The sequence below is a fragment of the Chelmon rostratus genome, chromosome 17 (assembly GCF_017976325.1).
Source record: "Chelmon rostratus isolate fCheRos1 chromosome 17, fCheRos1.pri, whole genome shotgun sequence".
In the NCBI taxonomy this organism is placed as follows: Eukaryota; Metazoa; Chordata; class Actinopteri; order Chaetodontiformes; family Chaetodontidae; genus Chelmon; species Chelmon rostratus.
In genome coordinates, this window is record NC_055674.1 from 10,017,683 (window position 1) to 10,038,489 (window position 20,807).

The 20,807-nt window shown below is 46.0% G+C and overlaps 1 protein-coding gene across 6 annotated transcripts in view; it reads left to right on the plus strand.

The window, feature by feature from the left end:
• The window catches only part of LOC121620969 (BAH and coiled-coil domain-containing protein 1), a 61,457-nt gene that overhangs the window by 37,648 nt on the left and 3,002 nt on the right, over positions 1-20,807 (plus strand). Inside the window, exons 6-27 of one of the 6 annotated variants that reach the window (XM_041957233.1) lie at positions 103-302; positions 892-1,053; positions 2,552-2,877; positions 3,221-3,566; positions 4,464-5,402; positions 6,900-7,069; positions 7,213-7,349; positions 7,553-7,666; positions 10,479-10,593; positions 10,904-11,138; positions 11,284-11,478; positions 12,741-12,914; positions 13,049-13,332; positions 13,994-14,074; positions 14,572-14,701; positions 14,800-14,914; positions 15,605-15,680; positions 18,071-18,179; positions 18,310-18,426; positions 18,535-18,696; positions 19,083-20,320; positions 20,493-20,729. In XM_041957233.1, coding sequence (XP_041813167.1) covers positions 103-302; positions 892-1,053; positions 2,552-2,877; positions 3,221-3,566; positions 4,464-5,402; positions 6,900-7,069; positions 7,213-7,349; positions 7,553-7,666; positions 10,479-10,593; positions 10,904-11,138; positions 11,284-11,478; positions 12,741-12,914; positions 13,049-13,332; positions 13,994-14,074; positions 14,572-14,701; positions 14,800-14,914; positions 15,605-15,680; positions 18,071-18,179; positions 18,310-18,426; positions 18,535-18,696; positions 19,083-20,320; positions 20,493-20,729 — 5,662 coding nt within the window. Of the gene's footprint in view, positions 1-102; positions 303-891; positions 1,054-2,551; positions 2,878-3,220; positions 3,567-4,463; positions 5,403-6,899; positions 7,070-7,212; positions 7,350-7,549; positions 7,667-10,478; positions 10,594-10,903; positions 11,139-11,283; positions 11,479-12,740; positions 12,915-13,048; positions 13,333-13,993; positions 14,075-14,571; positions 14,702-14,799; positions 14,915-15,604; positions 15,681-18,070; positions 18,180-18,309; positions 18,427-18,534; positions 18,697-19,082; positions 20,321-20,492; positions 20,730-20,807 lie in introns of all 6 variants that reach the window. The other 5 variants (XM_041957232.1, XM_041957235.1, XM_041957234.1 and 2 more) reach the window with 5 other exon arrangements.

The following is a 20,807-nucleotide window of genomic DNA, read 5'->3' on the forward strand; positions in this document are numbered from 1 at the left end:
TAACAAAAATGTTTAGTCATAGCAAAATCAACTCAATACCCAATTAAAATCTGCTACCTTCAGCACATGTATTACCTTATCTTTGTCTCACCCTGATGCCAGGGATAATAAGGAAAGGGTAGAGTTTGCAAGAATCCACCCCTCCAACAGCTGTCATGGAGACCTGGCCTCTCATCTCATGGTGCCAGGCGGGACTTCCCTCCAGTCTGGCCAATTAGGAGATCCTGCTGCACATTCTGCTCACCATCATTGGATGCCAAGAACTGGAAGCCCATCCCTCTGGATGACAGGACACTCTTATGGTAAGAGAATATGCACGGTTTTGGAAATTAAGATGTTAAAATTGTACACAATTCAACTTGTGGTATCATTGATTTCTGTGTTGCAGATCATGTAAAGAAGGTAGTACAGCTTTTCCTATTTATGGAATAGGTTAAAAAAAAGGTGTTTTTATGCTCTGCTGGTGTACGGATCATTTATGCTTTTACATAATCTTGCTCAGCAGCAAATATTGAGTTTCCTTTCATGCCTCCAGAACTCTGTCATCTAAAATTTGTGCAGAATTCAGCAAGGAGGATTTTTTCCATTATGCTGAAGAGAACAGAGCATTTGAACTTTAGCATCTTTTCACTGGCTCCTAGTTATGATTCAAGCTAAATCAAGTCAGTTTTATTTACACACACAGCCCAATAACACAAATTGCAATTCACCTGAAGGCGCTTTACAGTCTGTACAGCATACAATACCCTCTGTCCTTAGGCCCTCCCCCCAAAAAAAAACTTTTTAACAGAGAAAAATGCAAGAAACCTCTGAAAGAGGTTTTGCTTTTTTTTTTCTTTTACATAAAATGTGATGGGTGTATAAATCTAAACTGAAAACCTGTCTTTAAAGCAGGTATAGGTCATACAGCCCTGCACCAGAACCTGCCCCCAGGTTTCTCTGCGGCTATGCCAGGGCCTCTGCAGCCTGTCCTGCCTCTGCCTCAGGACCCCTCTGCCCAGCTGGTGGTCCTGCCCACTGAGCCTCCCGCCCATCCTGCCACCCATCACCTGGGTATGCCATAACCTTGTTTTCTCCTCTGTAAAGCTAAGTGTGTTTATAAAACACTTTGAACAAATCAGTCTGCCCAACAACTCTGCATGTACCGCCTCACATGTACTTGCCCTCATAATCTGCCAAACAAACGTAAATCCCCATAAATTAGAAACTCACCAAATGTACCTTGTATTCCACAGCTTCTCCTCCCACTGACTTGCCATTAACACAATGCTATTGCTGTGTACATATACATCTGAGTCTAGCATTAAAAGAACTGACTGTAATCATAGTGATCCTGTGAAGACTGCTGATGAACTCCCCCTTAATGGGCTCATTCACAGACAAGCATGTACGCACGCACGCACCAAAATTCAAACATTTCCTGCTCACCACCTGCTTGGCTCAGCAGGAATAGAGTTCTGAAAGGGTCAGGGTACTCATCCAGAGCTATACTGTATGTGTACCACCCCACACTCAACACACAAACACACATGCATACACTGAGAACCACACCAGAGGAAGTGTGAGAGTGAAGGAAAGATCACTTCTCAAAACTCACTGTAGACACACATTCAGTGAACAAGCTGTGACATTTAATTAGCTCACAATTTTCGACGGTTCGTTTCCTTCTGTGCTCCACAGGAGTTTCAGCCGAGAAAGGAAGTGCATCCACAAAAGCTTTCCCACAGGAAACACTTGTGTATCCAAGTTTATGTTTCTGAACAAGGATTTTTGGTGTGTCAAGGAAAAGGGGGGGGTGGAGGAGAGAGTCAGGGCGAGAGACAGGAAAAATACCAGTTTTGAGGTTCCTATAGTTTGGGCCCACTACTTCCCAAGTGGGACCTCTGTCATAGCACATCAACCACATCTAGTTGTACTGATTTTTAAAGCCATATAATGAAAACTGTTATCCACGGACATGGGAACAAAGCTTCCTGCTGGACCCCTTTGCAGACCTTTCTCTCTGTGGTTTGGCTGGGCAGGTGGGGCTTTTCGGTGGAAAGTCCACGCTGAATGCTCCGGCGAGACAAACTTGCATTTCCAGCCTAGCATTTTGGCCTCTAATCAACTTACAACCATCATCATCTGTTCGCATTTCATCATTGTCATGACTTTTTTTCCAGCATTCCGGCAAATTCTCAAGGCGGTTCTTAAGAGACAGCTTTCTGTTCAGAGCGGGGGAGAGTGTGGGATTGTTGCTGCCTGGGGAGATGTTGTACTGTGGAGTCAAAAATCTTTTTTTTTTTTTTTTTTTTGAAGAGATTTGTCTATGTAGTTGCTATAAAATGTGAATACGATGATTTTTAAATGATCCATAATGGTTTTACTGTTTTGAAATGGGTGTGTGGGAGGTAGATAATGAGAGATATGGATAACACAATGTTGTATTCTAGTGTGTTTGCGCAGAGTGTTGAATCCAAAAGGATAAGGCTGCTAAAGTGTGTATGTGAATGCGTGTCTTTTTGTTCTAAGGTAGCCCCTTTGTCACATTCCTCCTCCTTTTTCTCATTAGATGTGATGGAGCAGCCAGGGCTGTGGCCCCCTGTGTATGGCGCCCGGGGCCCACCCTCCCACATGCAACATCCTGCTGTGTACTCCCGATCCCAGTTTCTACGGCAACAGGAGCTGTACGCTCTCCAGCAGCACCAACAGCTCCAGCATCAGCATCAGCACCAGAGCCACCAGTCACAGCAACCACAACCACAGTCTCAAACCCAGCAGCAGCAGCAGCAGCAACAGCAACAGCAGCAGCAGCAACAGCAGCAGCAGCAGCAGCAGCATCAGCACAGAGCTGCGCATGGCATGGACATGCAGCATCACGCCACTCACAACTCACAGGTGACTATAAAGTCAAACTGCGCAAGAAACATTAAGGTTTTAGAGTGAAGAGAGTTTCATTAATATAGATCTATCTATTTAACTATCTATCTATACAAAAGAGTCAAGCAGAGTAAGTGAGTCATGACTTAAACTCTCACGAGTATTTAGTGTATTTTTAACTCCCCTTATATTTTTCTGGGATATGCTGATTTTCTCACAGGGATAGACTGAATCACTAAATATAGGCTGCGGAGCACGTAGCTTTTTATGTTAATGATTAGATTGCAAGGAACTGGTTATTACATTGCAAATTCACATGCTAGAGGAATGAAATGAAAGTAACTTTATTTTAATGCCACAGATGCAGAAGAGGCCCGATGAGCCATCGGTTGAACTAGAGGAACTAATTTCAGAACCCAGAACGTCGAAACCTGCCAAGCCCTACGCTTACAACCCACCTCAGAGGAACACTTCTCCCCCTGGGGCCTGTGCCGCTCACCTGTCCCCTTGCTGCCAGTCCCCCTCACTAAGACCACATCCCAAAAGCACTCCTTCTACACCCTGCCCTGCCCCCAGCCCCGCCGCAGCAGCCCCTCACTCACCTGCCATCAGCCCTGCCCCACCTCAGATGCCCAAGGGGGCTGAATCCCAGGACAAGAGAGGAGAGGGACAGCCCCCGCAGGATTACCCAGAGTCTCTAGAGCCTGGTAAGCGTAAGCACAAGTATGTATATGCAAACAAAAATATACAAATGTGCCTCAAAGTTTTCCGGCTGCCTTTGATGCTCTGCATGCTGTGGCTTAAGTATGAGCTACATTGATAAGATCAGATGAAAGCCTTTCAAAGAACATGCTGTTTGTAATCAGTTTAAGATGCTGCTAGTGACAGATGTTACGCCAAATAACTCTGAGACTGCAACAGAAAAAGGACAGTGAATTCTAGGATACAGCAGCACCTTGTACATTATACACAATGGTAATTGGAATAGCCAGTGTTGTTAATGATCCTTTTCTTCTGCTGGTGTTGTGGTAATATGTGTGGGTGGCTCTGTTGGCAAGCCCCTGATTGACTGAACAGCTCAAAGCTGCAGAAAATGGCTGCCGGCTGAGCTGGGGCTTTCCAGTACCGTTACCTCAGTAATGACTGAGAAACACCTCAATAGCAGCCCTCGCCTCTCCTCCACCCCCACAGGCCCCGCACTCCCTTCATCATCATTAATGTCTGGCTAACTGCCGCCACACGCCAGAGGAATTGTGTCAGGTGCTCTGATAAACCAAACGCCTGGCCCACTTCAAATAACACACTCACACAAGGTTGCATGAGGTCCTCTGCTCTTCCTACTGCGAGGAGATCAAGGCAGAGTGGTTTTCCTTTTCCTGGTTTTCACCCCTTTTGACCTTGAAGGTAGCGAGGGAGTTAAGTGAGTGGGCTTGATGTGTAAGGATTTTAGGTTTGCATTAACACCTCTAAATGTAAGGCTGATTTTTAGAAAAAATGCGTTTTCTGTTGTATTTCAGATAGAACATCATATGTGGGAGGTTTTATCAGAATGGTTTAGCCGAAATTTACAATTTCTGACTATTATCTATACTTTCTCTCCACAGACTTGCCTCCTGGATACACCTACCCTGCTATTGCCATGGGCTACAGGAGCGGGCCCTCCCCCCAGGATGTTCGACTGGCTGAGCCAGCTGACCTGGAAGCAGTCCAAGTGGAGCCTGCTGAGCATGCTCCCCAGTCCCTCTCCGGCCTGGGGGAGGAGCTAGACTGCCAAGCGGTGGTCAGGCCCCTCCAAGAGCCTCTCCAATCTAAGGAAGTGGAGCAGGAAGAGGAGGAAAGAGTGGTTGAGAGAGTTCTGGAACAGGGGGAGGAGGTGGAGGGAGCAGCTGTAACAGCAGCCAACTATGTGCCTGGAGAGAAGGAGGTGGAGGAGCAGGGGCCCGCTGAGGAAGAAGTCCTGGTCTGCCCCCCTGCTGAGAGCCCAGTGTGCGAGGCAGCTTCCTGTCCAGTCCCCCTTTCAACAGAGGAGCCTGAAAGGCCAGGAGCTGTCATCACCTTAGAAGAGGAAGAGGATGATGAGGCGGTGGGTGAGGAGAGCCAGGTGGAGCATGCTCAAAAGGTCAACATGCCTGGAGAGCAGGATCCAGAGCTGCCCACCATCATCGAGCTTGACCCTGCTTCCCCTGCAGCCCCGGAGCCTCAGTCCCCGGCCCTTGAGGGGACAAAAGACCGCAAGAGCGAGATGACCCCTGATGACGCCTCAGTGGATTTTGTCTGTCTTTCCCCTGCCTCAGCTTCCGCCTGCAGCCCGAGCCAGGCAACTGTCGCTGTGCCCCACAAACCTCTTGTGCCCTGCTACTGGAGTCTGGAGCTGCTGATTGCTGCTGCCTTCTGCACAGACGTACCTCCATTTCCCTTGTTCCCTCTTAGCACTCCCTCAGTTGCCCCATCACAGCCCAACCCCCACCAGGGTATGGAGCTTCTGAGTGAGCTGGCAGATCTGGAGCTGCAACAGCAAAAGCGCACCTGTGGGAAAAGCCAGGGTGAGGGACCGTGGTTCTTCCATTACTCGTACACATTAACACGCACATAGAAACACACTCATATCAGCAGAATGCACTCCTCTCTCGTAGTTTACCCTCCTTTTCCTCTGCGTCCACTGAGACAAACTCCCACTCCCCCCTCAGGCCTAGCCTGTGTCGCTCTGTGTTCCCTCCCAGATACTCCTCTCTTCCTGCTGGTCTCAAGAGCCTCTGGTGGATTCTAACATGTCCCCAGAGAAGCCGTCTGCATGCCTGCTTGCCGTTCCTCTTCTTTGGTGTGTTAAAGGCACTTTTATTTTCTAAAAGGCTGTTCTAACGATGCAGAGGCCTCAGGAGAGGGAGAAGAAGCAGGAGGACAGGGCTGAACTACTAGTGAGGGGTGTGCACCGCCCTCTCTCACTCCCTCTTTTTCCCTTCCAGCTTTCCTTAGGGATCTGTCTCTGTCTCTCCATCCTGCCGCTGTTTGATCCACACATGTGCACAAGTGCACACACAACCAAACACACGTGAAAACACACACCCAATTGCAAATACACACACTTTAACAGAAAAGGAAAAAAGAGACGCACCAATTGGCTTCCCTCTCTCCCACACACAACACGTTACTGAAAGTTAGTGTGTAATCACAAAAGCAGTCGATGTTTTCAGCACCCTGGAGCATTGCCTGGCTAATTAGACCCCATTGTTTTAAAGTGCCTTTAAAAGCTTCCTTGTTTTTCAAAGCGCCATGTGTTTTTTTTTTATTCATGCAAAAGGATGTTTTGTGTTTACCACAGCATCCTAATGCATTTAACTGCTCCCAAAAGAGGGTTCTATAAAAAGGGTATCATCAACTGATTCCAGAGTCAGTGATGTTGTCTTTGTGATGCGATACTGTTGACAGCTCAGGGAAGTGGCACATGTCGAGTCACAACAATAGTCTTTATCAAAACAAGTACTAAAACAAGTGAGAAGAAGAAGAAGAATCAGCGTTTTTTTTTATTTAAATATGTAAAGACGCAAGGCAGTGTTGGTTTGTAAACAAAATTTTCTGTTTCTGTCTCTGTGACGAGGCTGCAAACCCTTTTATTCAGCCTTTAGCTCAGTCCATTGATGGCAGATAGCACAGTCAGTGCCACAGGCAGGTAGGGCTGTATAGGAAGAGCCTGGCCCAGATGGCCACAGACATAGTAGCATCTGGTGAGTCCACATTGATATGACCTCTGAAACGATATGCTGCTGCTTCCTCATACTGGCTTAATGCGTCCAATTTCCCTCAGCGTCTTTCTTCCTCAGCATTTAACTGATATCTCACCACTACTGCTGAAATAATGAGTCAAATGTACAGGCTTCGCTGCTGAATGTGCACATGTAACACTCTCGCGCACAAACTACCCATTTTGCTTGTTTCTTTCTGAGCTTTAAAGAAACAAGCTCAGTTCAACTGTAAGCTAAATCAAGCATGCACACGGATGCAATGTAAACAAAACCAACATCTTTTCTTTTGCTCCGTAACAGAAGAGGAGTTGCTGATGTTTGACCTCCAGAGCCTTGCTACCCTGGCTACAGCCCGTGCACTGGAGATGGGCTCCCAGGAAGGCAGCAGTACAGGTTCAGGGCGACACTTCCCAGCCCGCAGGATCCTAAATTTACGTAGGAAGTGCAGCTGGACGCCTCGCAATGAACCAGTAAGACTGCAACTACAGTGTTCCTGCATCAATGTTACCTAAACATAAAGATCGTATAGGGTTTCATTTAAGTAAATGAACAGATAACCTAGTAAAGAATGTTTTTTAAGGTCAAAAATAACCACCAATGATGTGTATCTCAGGTGTGCCCGGCCAAAGGTACCATGGAAACAATGGACGGTCCTGAGCTTGCAATGCGTGTGAAGTTGGCTGAGCTACAGCGTCGCTACAAAGAGAAGCAAAAGGAGCTGGTGAAACTTCAGAGAAAACATGATCATCAGTGAGTACGACCTCTTTTTCCCTAAACTCATCTCCACCCTTTGCATCCAGAGATTTCAAATGTAATAGAAACTTGAACACAATTGGCTTCTAGTATTTCTAGGATTTCTTACTGTGTGCTTAGCTACTACAGCCTTTTGAGTTTAGACGCGTGTAGTATCTCAGAGTCCGTCTGCTTGTGTGTTTACATCTGCATGCAAGCAGGAAGGAGGAAACACCTCGCAGCCCAGCACGACGAGGACCGGGGCGGCCAAGGAAGCGGAAACCCACCCTCACCACAGGTCCAGTGTCCTCATCTGAGGGCCACAGAAAAGTCAAGTGAGTATCACTCAGCCCATCTACGGCTGGCTATGGTCCAATCTTGCCTGATAAGCCCGTCCGCATCACTGGCATAGAGGGACTGCCTCTCCCTGACATAAACAGGAAATGGGAGAACACAGTTGAACCATTAAAGGAAGTCTACTTGAGCCCCTTCTCATCTTATCAACACTGGCATTAATTGTATAACAGCATAATCAGTATCAGCTGAATGTATGTCTGCTAGTACAGAATATTTCTGTATGCTTGATATATGGACTACACTTCCCTAGAAAAGCAGTCATTGGCCTCATTAGGCTTCAACCCGCTAACCTTAGACCCCAGTAGCATTATTGTAGTGCATGTTGAGCTTAGTGGCACTGGATTCGGGGGGAGCTGGCTGCTGGCTGGGGGGGGATGACAGGCGGAGGATGTAATTAGAGTACTGTGAATTCTCCTGTAATCTGTCCCAGCAGCAGGAATGTGACACACCACAGCCCCACAGGGTCACCAGGGGTCCAGAGGATAACATGACAGTCAGACAGCACAGGCACTCAGAGATAAGCTGACATTTAGAACTCTCATACGATGTCCATGTGTGTATGAGGGGAAAAAAGAAAACAACTAGAGGAACGAACAGCTGAATAAAAATACAGATGGAGACAGAGATAAAGAGATCGGAGGATATCCAAGAAACAACCCTACGCAATCTCAAAATTAGTTGATAACATTTTAAAAAAGTGCAGCCGTCAAAACAGGGGTACTACTGCTGTTTGGTGGGGGTGAGTGAACTAATAAACCAAAAGGATCTAGGGGATAAAGGTTGCTGTCAGGCTTCAATTGCCTTGTCATCAGGGTTTGGAAGGGCTTAGAGCACTAAATGTCACGTTGCAGCGCTCTCTCTCTGTCTCTCCATCTTCTCTTCTCCCTTCTTTTCTCACTGTGGTTTCTGGGCAGCGGTCCACAGTGTTCCCAGCTGCCCCTCTGCGATGTCACCTCCACTCTCCTTCCACCCGTGCACCCCTGCTCCCTTGCCAGGCCAGCACTGATCGGAGTGGGGATGCTGATGCTGGGTGACAATGACACCCAAATGAAAGGGTAACGGGCCAGCGCCCTGCAGCGAAGTGCAGTGGAGGGAGGGTTGGGGACGACATGGGGATGGTGGGGTGTTACGCAAGCCGGAGTACAGTAAACTGCAGTTTGTCCCTCTATTGTGTTAAAATTTGTGCCAAGCAACAACTCTGGTACTTTTACTTCTCTTCAACGTAGCCAGGGTGTACACCCTTTTGTTTCTGAAGATGTGTGTGTGCAATGCAGCAGAGAATGACACAACGCTTCTGAACAAGGAACAGGCAGACTGGGGACTGATTAGCCCCATGTTGAGTTACACGGCAGGGTTATGTAAAAGCATGTAGTGCACCTGCCACTCATGCCCCTACAAGAGGCTGACGCTTGGGTGCTATGATGGAGGGCAGTAGGTCAGTGGGTAACAGCCCAGCCTTCTAGTATCTCCTTCCTCACCTTATTTGCTTGAACCATTGAGGGTGTGTGGCAGAGGTTGAGCGAGCGATAAATTCAAACCTCTGTGCCTGTGCTTTCTATGGATCTGTGCAATTAGGTATGGATGTAGCTGTGTGCTTATGAGCATTTATGCAGGCATTGTTTGTTTTTGCATGCGCCTCAGTTATTCCTGTGGGTAAAGCACTGGGGTCCTTTGTGGTGCTGCTTTGATTGGGGGGAAGGCTGCAGAGAACTACTGCTCGCCAGCAAACCCTGCTAATCAATTCTGTTTAATTAGTCACTGTACGCTCAGCCCCACCAGCCCCCCACAGAGGGGAGGGACTCTGTCATATTGTGTTTGTCAGCAGCGGAAGGCAAGCCGTGGCGGGATGTGCCTCACAGGGACAACTCACACTTCAGTGCCACCTCTGTCACTCTCCTGTCAGTCAGTGGGCAGACAGCCCCACTGCCCGACAATCGCCTTCATTCCTTTCATGTTCCGTCACAGATGCACGCTGACACACACTGATTATGAGATTTACACACAAACGAGACCTGCCTGCAAAGTACTTCTTCAAGTGTTGTGTTCATACGCTGACTACACATAAACAAAGACGCAACACAGGCTTTTGATTCGCAACAATGTGTAGTTACAGAATTGCATGTGGCGTAACCATGCCAATAAACATGAAATGTTGAATGTGGCTTATTTATCTACTTCACATTTAAACCCTGCTTACTCTGTAAATGTGACTGATTTCCTTGGCTGTGCGCACACTAGGAGAGGGGAAGTTAATCTTTTGTTTGAGCATGGCCTGGCTCACGTCGGTGTGGTCTGTGGGCAGGCTTCCAGAGGGAAATTCAAGGGCATTTGGAGTGTTTGGCCTGTGATGCTGCTCAGTGTAGGGGAAATAGTGTGCCGCGGTGATATGAAAATGCAACTGGAGAGCTATGATGTTCGCTGAGAACAATAGAGCTGCATACAAATGCAATGCCTTCCAACCATTTACTGTATCTTTCAAAGCTATGCACTGCTTCACAGGCTGCAAAGACACTCCCTAGATAAAGCGTTAAGGCTTCTTTTGCCACACTGCCCTCAGACAATCCCACGTTCCTTGTTAGATCCCAGTTTTTCTAGTGTGTGGTTCAGACACTGGGTTCTCCATGTCCTTTTTTGTCATTCTGTTCATCAGACAGAGAAAGGAGAGTTATTAGATCCCACAGAGAGGTGACTCAACTCTGTTTTCCCCTGTGATGTCCTACCCCCTCTTTTTTCTTTCAAACCACCGCCATTCTCTTCTAATGAATGCCTCTCCGTTGTTTTGACTGGCAGGTCGATGGGGGCGGGGCTTGCCCTGTCGCCTGAGGACCTCGGAGGGGGCGGAGACAACCAGAGAAGGAAGAAGAGGCTGTCCAGTCGAGGCTTTGAGCGACTCAGCAGCACACAGGTCAGGGTCCCCTTGTCCTCCTGTCTTTTGTCCTCTATGGAGCTAGAAATGAAAGAGACTGCTCTTTGTTTCTTTGTGTTTGATATATTCCTTTGTTGCACACTATTTCTAATTAGGTGCTACCCTCAGGAGTCAAATCCTCTGCTCTCCATATTAATATCTTTTTCATTGGGGCTTCTACGATTCCTTTTTCTTCTCTGTGTGTGAGCAAACGAGAGCCCTCTTCCTCTGACGTTTTGATGCTTTTGCTGCCGCCCTGACCGGGAGTGTAACTGGCTCTCTCCGACTCTCTCATCTCTCTCTGTTGCAGCAGGTAAAAGCACAGGTCTGCAGAAAAAGCAGCCTTCACAGCATGCTCAGCTCCAAGCTGGCCGGCGATGTGACTCAACTCAAACAGAAAGCCCAGGGTAAAAAGAATCTCTCAGGGACAGGCTCTGGGGACAAGGAGGTTTCACCCTGCAACTCCAACCCCAAGCATAGACACAGAAGCCAGGGTGCAAGCAAAGCTGAGTCCAGGCGAGAGTCTGGGGGACAAAGCGACACAGGTAGATACTGGCAATCACAGTACTAACAGAGCCTCATGCTGTTTTAATAAGGACAGTGCTGTGCTTTCAGTGTTGAATCCCTAGAATTCCACTGACGATTCTTAACCTACATTTGAACTGTGACCGGTTTTCCAAACTTTCTCAGCAGCCAGTGTGGACAGTGGCCCCCAAGAGAGCTGGACTGGAGTGGCGCGTCGTGGACGTAAAAAGGGATCCACCATCCTGACACAGGGTTCTTCCCGTCTGAGCCAGCCCAGAGCGAGGGTTCTCCGTGGCCACAGGCAGGAGGCAATGGAGGAGGGAGAGAGCTCTCCCGCAGAGAGTGACTCCTCTGATCAAGGTGAGGCTGAGAGCTGGCTAGGAGACATGTACAGTGATGGGTAATAAATGGCTCATTGGTAAATATTGCCTTTTCAAACTCCAGTGGTTTCAGCCAATTAGCATCCTATGAGGTACTACTAGCAGCTCCAGCGAGTGTGGTCTAGGTATGATGATAGCGCGACTGTTCGTTCAAAAACAACAATGGTGGCTCCAAAAGGGGTTAGCGTAGATGCTGCTACGGCATCAGTTATATCACAACTGGAGAGTATTTCTTCTTTGAAAGATAAGCAAAGAACAGCAAAGAAGACTTTTCTTGATGGAAAAGATAAAACATCCTCCCCCGACTCGCTTCAGCTATCCTACTGCGCTGTATAGTCTATGATCCGATTGGTTGAAGTTTGCCCGTGACAGACAGTGATAGACAGATGGTTCATCCAATCACCTGCCAAGTATTTTTTGAAAGAGCCTGTTTCCAAGGACGACTTCTCAGATGACAAACCATCTGGCAGTCAGGTTAATGAAAGTGTTATCTGTATGATGGAACAGCCATGTGACAAGGGTGTTTTTGGCTGATGAAAAGACTCTATAGACAAACATTCACCCTACATAGAAAAAAAAGACAACAAAAAACAAATGATTAGGGGCTGCACAAAGCACATTTGACCAGTTTCAAGTCAAAAACACAGAAGCAACCCCTGACATATTCATGTTTGATGCGAGTATCCCTAACACACTATATCAGGTATCCTTTAAAGACAAGCTATGCCGCTTTAAGCCCAGTGTGCCTTTTGATAATTTGGAAATCACTTTAAAAGTACTCAATGGTGAGCAAATAAGTGCTGATGATTGCCTCGTAACAGACAGGGGTGTGCATGGACATATGACACCTCATTGATCAGCCTTGTTTGCAGGCCTGGGCTAGATGTGCAGCCACAGCTGTGGACACTTGCTTGTGAGAGGCTTTGACAGCCCTGGAGACTAGCAGACTGGGTCAAAGAGCTGCTTGAGAAAGTGCAGTGATAAACACACACACACACACACACTAGCTTTGTAGCATGTAGGTTCACACCAGGAAATACCAACGAGGCAAAGCACTTCATACATAATTTCTATGAACAGTTAAACAATTTACTTAAATGCTAATGAAGTGCCCGTGAAATGATGGCGAGTGAGTTAAATAGCTTTGCTGGATGGAGAAGATGGATTTGATAAGTCACACAAGTTCATAAAACCTACCCAATAATTGTATCTCTATGTTACATTGCTTTCAATCTATTACAGATGACGATGAGGAGGAGGGCAGTTATGATACTGATGAAGGTCAAGACTACAAAGCCCACCCCCCCAGAGACATCACTTCAAGCTCCTCTATGACAGGTCCGAGTCCCTCATCTGTTGTAAAACTGGAGGCCAATCAGAAAGCCAGGAACAAAAAACAGAGACAGGAGCTTTATGGTAAGGCCGTCCTTTGAAACTGATTCATAAGTCAACAAAGCTGCCCCACATCTTCACGGGAAGCATCTGTTTTCTGTTTCTCCTCCTGGCTTGTTAGTTTGGTCTAAATCTGTTTCTCTAATTGAACTCCACAGGCTCCCAGAGTCTGTCTGGAGCAGAAGGGGAGGTCAAAGTGAGGAAGAAACCCCCCTGTAGGCTGGGTCTGGCCACTGCAGTCAAAAGCTACCATGAAGATCACCGGCCAGAAGGAGTTAGAAGGCCATGTGTACCCAGGCCGAAAGAGCCCCGGTGGGGCAGCCTTGGGACCAGAGGCAACCGCTACCGGAGGAGCATGGGACTGGCCACCTTCCCAACCACCAGTGAGAGGCTAAAGAGGGCAACCCGCAAGAGCACCATGTTGAGAGGAGCAATCAATAAGGTAAGAAATTTACATATCCTGAATTGGAAAACTGAATACTGCTTACAATTTATAGGACAAGGAAATTTTGCAACAAAGAGAAATGGAAAAAGGTATCAAAATACGTTATATGGTATAGTCTTGGCATGATACTCCCAAGAAAAGATGCGTCTAAATGGTTTTTGGCCATCTCAGCCTCCCAGACATGTCAGATGATTTATTTTCCCTCCAAAGCAAAAAAGCAACCGCACATACAGTAACAGGTGCTCTTACCATTTGGTGTTAAGTTGCATACAGTTAGTCATCACAAAAATGCACATGGTAGTGTAAAGATGGGTGATTTCATTTGGTGACTGAAAGGTGTATTTAGTTCTACAGAAGCATAGACTGGCAGGTTTTGATCATTTGTACACACTCATTTTAATTAATACCCTCAGTTTAATCAGTGCATGTGAACTGAAAACTTGAATTAATAACTCTCACACATTAGAAGTATGTTTCCTCAAATTAATAATTCGTAACTGTGCGAATAATTTTGCGCATAATTAGTTTGGGTAATTTATGTGCACAAACTCTGCACCCATTCCTGCTTCTCCTGCACTGGGACCATAAGCAGGGTGTTTGGGGAGATATGGCACGCTGTCTCTCACTCATTTTATCCATCCTCATGACACCCTGACAGAGGAGGAGTTGCTGGTCAGTTGGGGCACCATCTTCACAGAGCGAGGAGGGCAGCAGAGGACGAAGGAGCAAGGACCAGCAGGTATCAGCCACAGTGAACTCATAAAGCGCTCACTCCTCAAACAGGAAACAAGGCACATGCAACATGCCAAACAGAATCCCGTTCTCCAAAAATGCCAGCCTTCATACATTCTATTATCAATTCTCATGATGTCTTACTGTCCTACATTTCTCACCCTGAGGAAGTTACTGTAGAACTATTAAAAGTACTTAGCACATTGCACATAGCCCAACCTCCTGCTGAGTAATCTTAGGGGAGGAGAGGATGGGAGACGAGATGTGGGAAGGGGGGTGGCTCACACCTTCTGCTGTGACAGAGTGAAAAAATGCTTGAGCAAAATGGCTACTGATAGGAGATGGTACAGGCTCTGTGAAGTCCCCTGTGGTTAATTGCTACTTTGAGTAGCATGCTAAACAATTTCTTCTTTCTTCTATCACACTTTCTATTCCAACTTTATTTTTTTATCCATCCCTGCATCCATTTATTCTTCTGGCCGTCCCTTCTGTTATATCCTGCAGCCAAAGGGAAGGGCAGTGAGTCGGCTGCTAGAGAGCTTTGCGGCTGATGAGGGCTTTCAGATGGATGGAAGCAGCTTCTCAGAGGAAGAGGAGGACAGCAGCCACCCATACAACCACAAAAGCTCTGAATGTAAGAAATCCCACTGAGTATCACAGCAGTGTTTCAAGCAGCAGATAGTTTCAACAATGTTCAAATATTATTTGTGATGTTTGATTTTCCTTCTGCAGTTCCTAACTGTGTCCTGACCAAAGAACTCTTAACTGACGGACTGAAGGTGCTGGTGTCCAAGGAGGATGAGCTTCTATATGCTGCCAGGGTCCACACTCTGGAGCTCCCAGACATGTAAGAAGTCAGGATGTTTTCTCAATACACATATAGATGAGGCAATACTACATTTTTGCAAATGTCATTCAAATTGTCTTACATATTAATATTTAACATAAAACAAGTGATGCCTCGCTATTCTTAATGCCTGTCCTCGGATCAGACTCACCGCTAAATCATACGAAACCATGTACAGCATGCAGACCAATCTCGCATAGCCACAAATAGATACATTACCTCTTTGCTATGCATTCTGCTAACAGCTGTGGTTAAAAAAAGAAAAATAGTATTAAATTAAGTTGCATCTTTCTTCCAAGACAAATGCATGTATTAGCCAGATCAAACTCTTTAGGACAGTACTGCTTTTGTCCACAGGGACCGCCAAAATCAATGCAAAATTTTTACAATCACAAAAAGAGGAATTTTGCATCGGAGGACCAGAAATTCTCACCAATTATCACATTTTTTTTGCCTCTTTTTATCTCTCCCTTCGATCCCACTTTATGTGTTTCTTCCTTACATTGCAAACCCAACATTGTCCCATGCCTAGCTCAATATCAATACAGCTCCTCTGGCTCAGGCAGCAAAAAGATGCTATAACAACAGCAGAGTGGGAGTAACATATGACATGGGAGCCGGGCGAGCATAATACAAGCATCTGAAAATAGCCTCATCTTTCTCTCTCTCTCTGCTGTGCTTCTTCTCTAGCTTCAGCATTGTTATCGACGGAGAAAGAGGAAACCGCCCAAGAATCTATTCATTGGAGCAACTGCTACAGGAAGCTGTAAGTTCACCCCGCTGCACTAAAACATTCTTTGTCACGAGACAAAACCATCACTTGTTTGGTCCTTTGGGTCATTCAACACTTGTATTTCTCTTAAACATCCTTCTCACCCTCTTTGCATTTCTCCACTGCCTTCCAGCCTTCTGTAGCTCTGGCAGTCCCTTCGCTTTCTCTCTTTCACCCTCCCTTGACTGCCTCTGAGGGTCACTGAGAGCCATCTAAAACCTTCAAATGAATATGAAAAAATGGGTGGCAGGGACTGTGGGTTTATGTGTGTGTGTGTGTGACTGTCATTTAAACCAGATCTTTGTGTTGATGGGATAATCCCACAAACACCTGGATCCATTCATGGGAGATGACATGGACTTTACATCCCTATTGCTGCCAAAGTAGTTGTTTTAAGGCACAGATTGACAAAGACACAACAGCATATGAAGAGAAGCTAGTTAATGATGACTTAATACAAAGTAATACAAAAGTGTAGGGGTATCCAGCTATCATAACACATATCTATTTTGCAATAAAGCTGTTCACCCCTGTAGTGTTTTCAGTCTCATCTGGGGTGGTTAAGATTTTTTTTTTTTTTTTTTTTTTACTGAAACCACACAATTTGTAACTCTCATTCAGTTGAATGTTAAGATACAATTATAGTTTACCTAAGTCATCCATGTAATGAGACATAATTATACATTGTAGAAACCACAGCACATTCTTGGCTGGTATTCATTCGTATTTAGGTAACATGTGCTTCCTGGTGTGCTTTGCATCCAGACTGGAGTTTAGGTGCTTGTTACAGCAGGTGACCTTTGTCCCATTTTTCCACTGAGAGGACGCTGGTCTCTATGAACTAATAACAGCTGGGTCACCTAAAGCGAAGCCGTCAAACCCACATCTTTTCCAACTGTGGAAATAAGTCTTCACTATTGCCAAACAGGGCACAGGACGTTGTGTTTGCACACAATGGAGTGTCCGGTGATAATGACCCTGGAAGAGTAGAGCAGAGTTCAACTGGCATGATTGTGCTTTGGATTAATGGCTTTTGCTGTCATTCTAATAGGGGAAAGGAGACGCTCCCAAGGGGGCATGATAACTGTGCTGGGACCTCATCTAAAATGGTTTTGTGATCATATTTCATCCAAAGTCACGAATGATAAAGTAGTGATGTATAAAACTCCACACAAGATTTTAACTAGACATACAGCAATCGAATTTCCTGTTGGTTATGTTGAAGTGCAGAACGTATGGAAGTGAGCTATTTGAGTTTTTTTGAAAAACATAGCTGGCATACATTTTCAGTTAAAGTCATGCGGAATTACTAGCCATAGCCTTCATGTTTTCAATTAAAGCAGGATAAAATATTCAGTAAATATTGTGAGGAAACTTGAAACCTTATGTTTTTTCACCTCTCTGGAAACATGTGTTTTCAGTTAACTGAGATTACTACATCACAGGTGCACATGATTCAATTAAGCTTCTTCAAATTCACTTCCTTTTTCTTTCCACATTATTAGTTTTTGTTTGTTTAGGTATAACTCCAAGCACGCTCTTAAAAGAGATCCCACATGCTATTATTTTTTTTATATCTTCCTATTGGCCAGGAGTAGCATCCAATTGTCCACAAAATCAGTGCTCATCAGGTCCCTGTTGTTCTGTAGTAGAAGAACTTTCCCCTCACAAATACATTAGTCTATTTACTATCTGGATGACTGTCTCCTTCCATGTAAACTTGCTCAAACTGATCAATGTTAGTTTTCCAACAAAGCCTTCTCAGGTGCCATTTTCTAATTCTCCCGGCCGTTCCACACCAAGCACTTCTGGCAACTTTAGTCTTATCTAAACACTCATCGGATAGCAGCTGGTTCTAATTATGCCATACTTCCACTTTCTTGTCTTTAAATTAGTCCAAAAGCCATGTCTTTGACTCTGACACCAATACCCTGATTTTCACCATGCTCCTTCTCTCTTCTCCATGCACACACACACACACACCCACATCCACACCTCATCAGTCAAAGGGTCCCTCGCCATGGCAACAGTAAATGAAAGCAACCTGAAAGAGCCCCCAGTGAGCGGCGGATGCTGGGGCTGCCTGCATTGTTGGAGGGAGGATCTGGCAACCTGCAATCACAAGCCCTCTATTCAGGGCCTCTTTAGTATTACTCAGCAAGTCAGGATTTACTGCATCATGGCTTCCGTTCTTTTCAGCCCTGACTGGCACATTGGCATGAGATAAGTGCCGCTTGGAAACGTGGCACAGTGACTGCCCATGCACAATGCTCCATGGCTCTCACACTGTTTGTATGTGTGCGTGTGTGTGTGTATACATGTATCTGTGTGTGTGTGTGTGTAGCCTGTAATGAATCTTAATGATGTTTTGGTTTGACCTACAGGTCCTGGATATACGTCCAGAGTCGGAGACTATGCTTAGTGAAGGAACCAGGGTATGTGCTTACTGGAGTGAACGCTCACGCTGCTTATACCCAGGCTATGTTCGTCGAGGTGAGACATCAGTTTCTTCTGTTTTTCCTATGTGTCCTCTGTATCTTCAACTATATATTTTATTGTATTTATGCACTTAATTTGCCTATTTGCCTGGACACATGAGGAAGTACATTTTTATCTCTTGCAGGTGGTTCGTCTGATGAAGGGAAGCAAGGAGGAGTGATGGTAGAGTTTGATGATGGAGACCGAGGGAAGATTTCTCTCCCAAACATCCGCCTGCTGCCTCCAGGATACCAGATTCACTGTAGGTGTCTCCCCTCTGTATATATCCCCTCTGAATTTTCCCTTTTATGTTGCACTGTATTGTCTACCTTCAGGTAAACACTAACAATTTTTTTCCCCTTGTTTTTAGGTGGGGAGTCATCTCCTGCCCTGCTGGTACCCAGTGGGACAACAGCCAAAAGAAGTTCTAGTCTGGAGCAGGCCCCCGTCAGTGACAGACCATCTGACAGACTCAACGCTATCAATATTATAAACAACAGCCAAACTCTAACTGTTCACAAAAGACGACCAGGTAAGAAATAACCCCTAAATTACATGGACATGGTAAAGTTAAACAAAAAATCACTGTGTAATAGTATCACACAAATTTAGCAATCTTTGACAAGCATGGGTTCATGAGTTTTAAATAAATCTCTGTGGGTTTCGACACTGCTCAGCTATGGAATCCAACACAACAGCGTTGTAAAAGATCTTAGCTTTGTAAAGTTTCCAATGAAATTTTTGTTAATACTCTTTATTCACACTTCATGTTGAGCAGCAGAAGCTTTACAACAAGACCTATTGTGGGGCTATTGTTTTGTACAACTGTACCAAATAAACTGGTCAGTGTACAGTATGTACAAATGAGACGCAGTCATGTTTCCTGTATTGCTAAAACACACATTTTCTCCATTCTAGGGAGACCAAAGGGTTCTGGGAAAAAACAAAAACAGCAGCAGCAGGCTGAGAATGCCAACAAAAATCCATCACCTTTCCTGGGTTGGCCTTCATTGGCCAACACCAGGAAGAGGATGTCTGACAACCTATTTCAGCTCAATGGGTCACCTAAGAAGGCCTTGAGAGGGAAGGAGGATGACTTTTTCCCCTTGTCTCAGACCCAGCCACTGGCATCCACCCCAGCCAAAGGCCTTTTCAGCAGTAGCTCCTTTGAGGTGGACTCCTTCAGCAGCATTGCAAATGGCTACTCCTCCTTCTGTACTCAGTCAACAGGGCCAAGTCAAGGTTTATCTATGGGCCCTAGAAGTGGGCTGTATGGTCAGAGGCGTAGGCAAGATGAGCATGTTATGCCAAGGAGCAGGAAGTCTGGACACGAGTTCCTGGTCAAGTTAGATCATGAAGGAGTAACCTCCCCTAAGACAAAGAACAGCAAGGCTCTGCTGTTGCGAGGTGGATCTTCCAGTTTGAGTGGTATGCCCAGGACAGAGGCTTACTCTCACCCAGTCCTGCTGGTTAAAGACAACAAAAAGGGTGGTGCCTCCAGGGTAGAACTTCTTGTGAAAGGAACCACACTTCAAAGAAAGCCCTCGGATTCTCTGCGTCTGGGTGAATATGGTGACTTGGGCTTCAGCTACCATAGAGAGTGCCACAGCTCCTACTCTGATCTGGATGACGAAGAGGAGGAGAGAAGGAGGGCTGCATTGGCTGCAGCCTCAGGGGGACTAAGGACGGCTGGCCGCTTCCTGTCTCGTCTCTCTGTCTCCTCCTCCTCTTCTGGTTCTTCAAGCTCCTCCTCTTCAGGTTCTCTCTCCAGTTCCAGCCTGTGTTCCTCTGACAATGACTCCTCCTACAGCTCAGAGGATGAGGACAGTTCTACACTGATGCTTCAGAGTTGTCTGTCTTCCCACCGTGGGCTTCTGCAACCCTCTGAACCCTCCACGTCTTCAAGGTCGCACCAGCACTCCTTTGTGGCCAAAGCTGTGGCTGTCTCCAATGCCAAAGGAGGTCCCCCTGACCAGGTCTCCAACACAAAGTCCCTGAAGAGGAAAGAATGCACCAGCTCCACCTCTAAACCATCTAAGGATTTCATGAAGAAACCTAGGATGCTTCCAGATGACACCTCATTTATTCCAAGGCCCAAGATGTCTGCGTTCCTTGCAGGACGACAAATGTGGAGGTGGTCAGGAAACCCAACACAGGTGAGAATAGTAATAATGCTTCTACTGCGTACTATTGATGTAGCAAAGTCTTGTCTTTCTTTTCTTACATAGTATAAGTTCACATTTCCTGAATACTAAATCATTAGAGGCCAAGAGAGATACTTATCATTATCATCAAAGAAGTTTGGTCAAAGTGTCTGGTTTTCCACAGCGACGAGGTCTAAAGGGCAAGGCCAGGAAGCTTTTCTATAAGGCCATCGTGCGAGGAAGAGACACAGTAAGAGTGGGAGATTGTGCTGTGTTCCTCTCAGCTGGACGGCCAAACCTTCCATACGTAGGTCGAATTGAGAACTTCTGGGAATCCTGGACCTCCAGCATGGTGGTCAAAGTCAAATGGTTCTACCACCCTGAAGAGACCAAGTTAGGCAAGAGGCATCGAGATGGCAAGGTGAGCCACGATGAAGGTCACAATTTAATGGAGATTGTTACTCGTTTACAGCTTGTGAAACTTTCACATGACATTGGA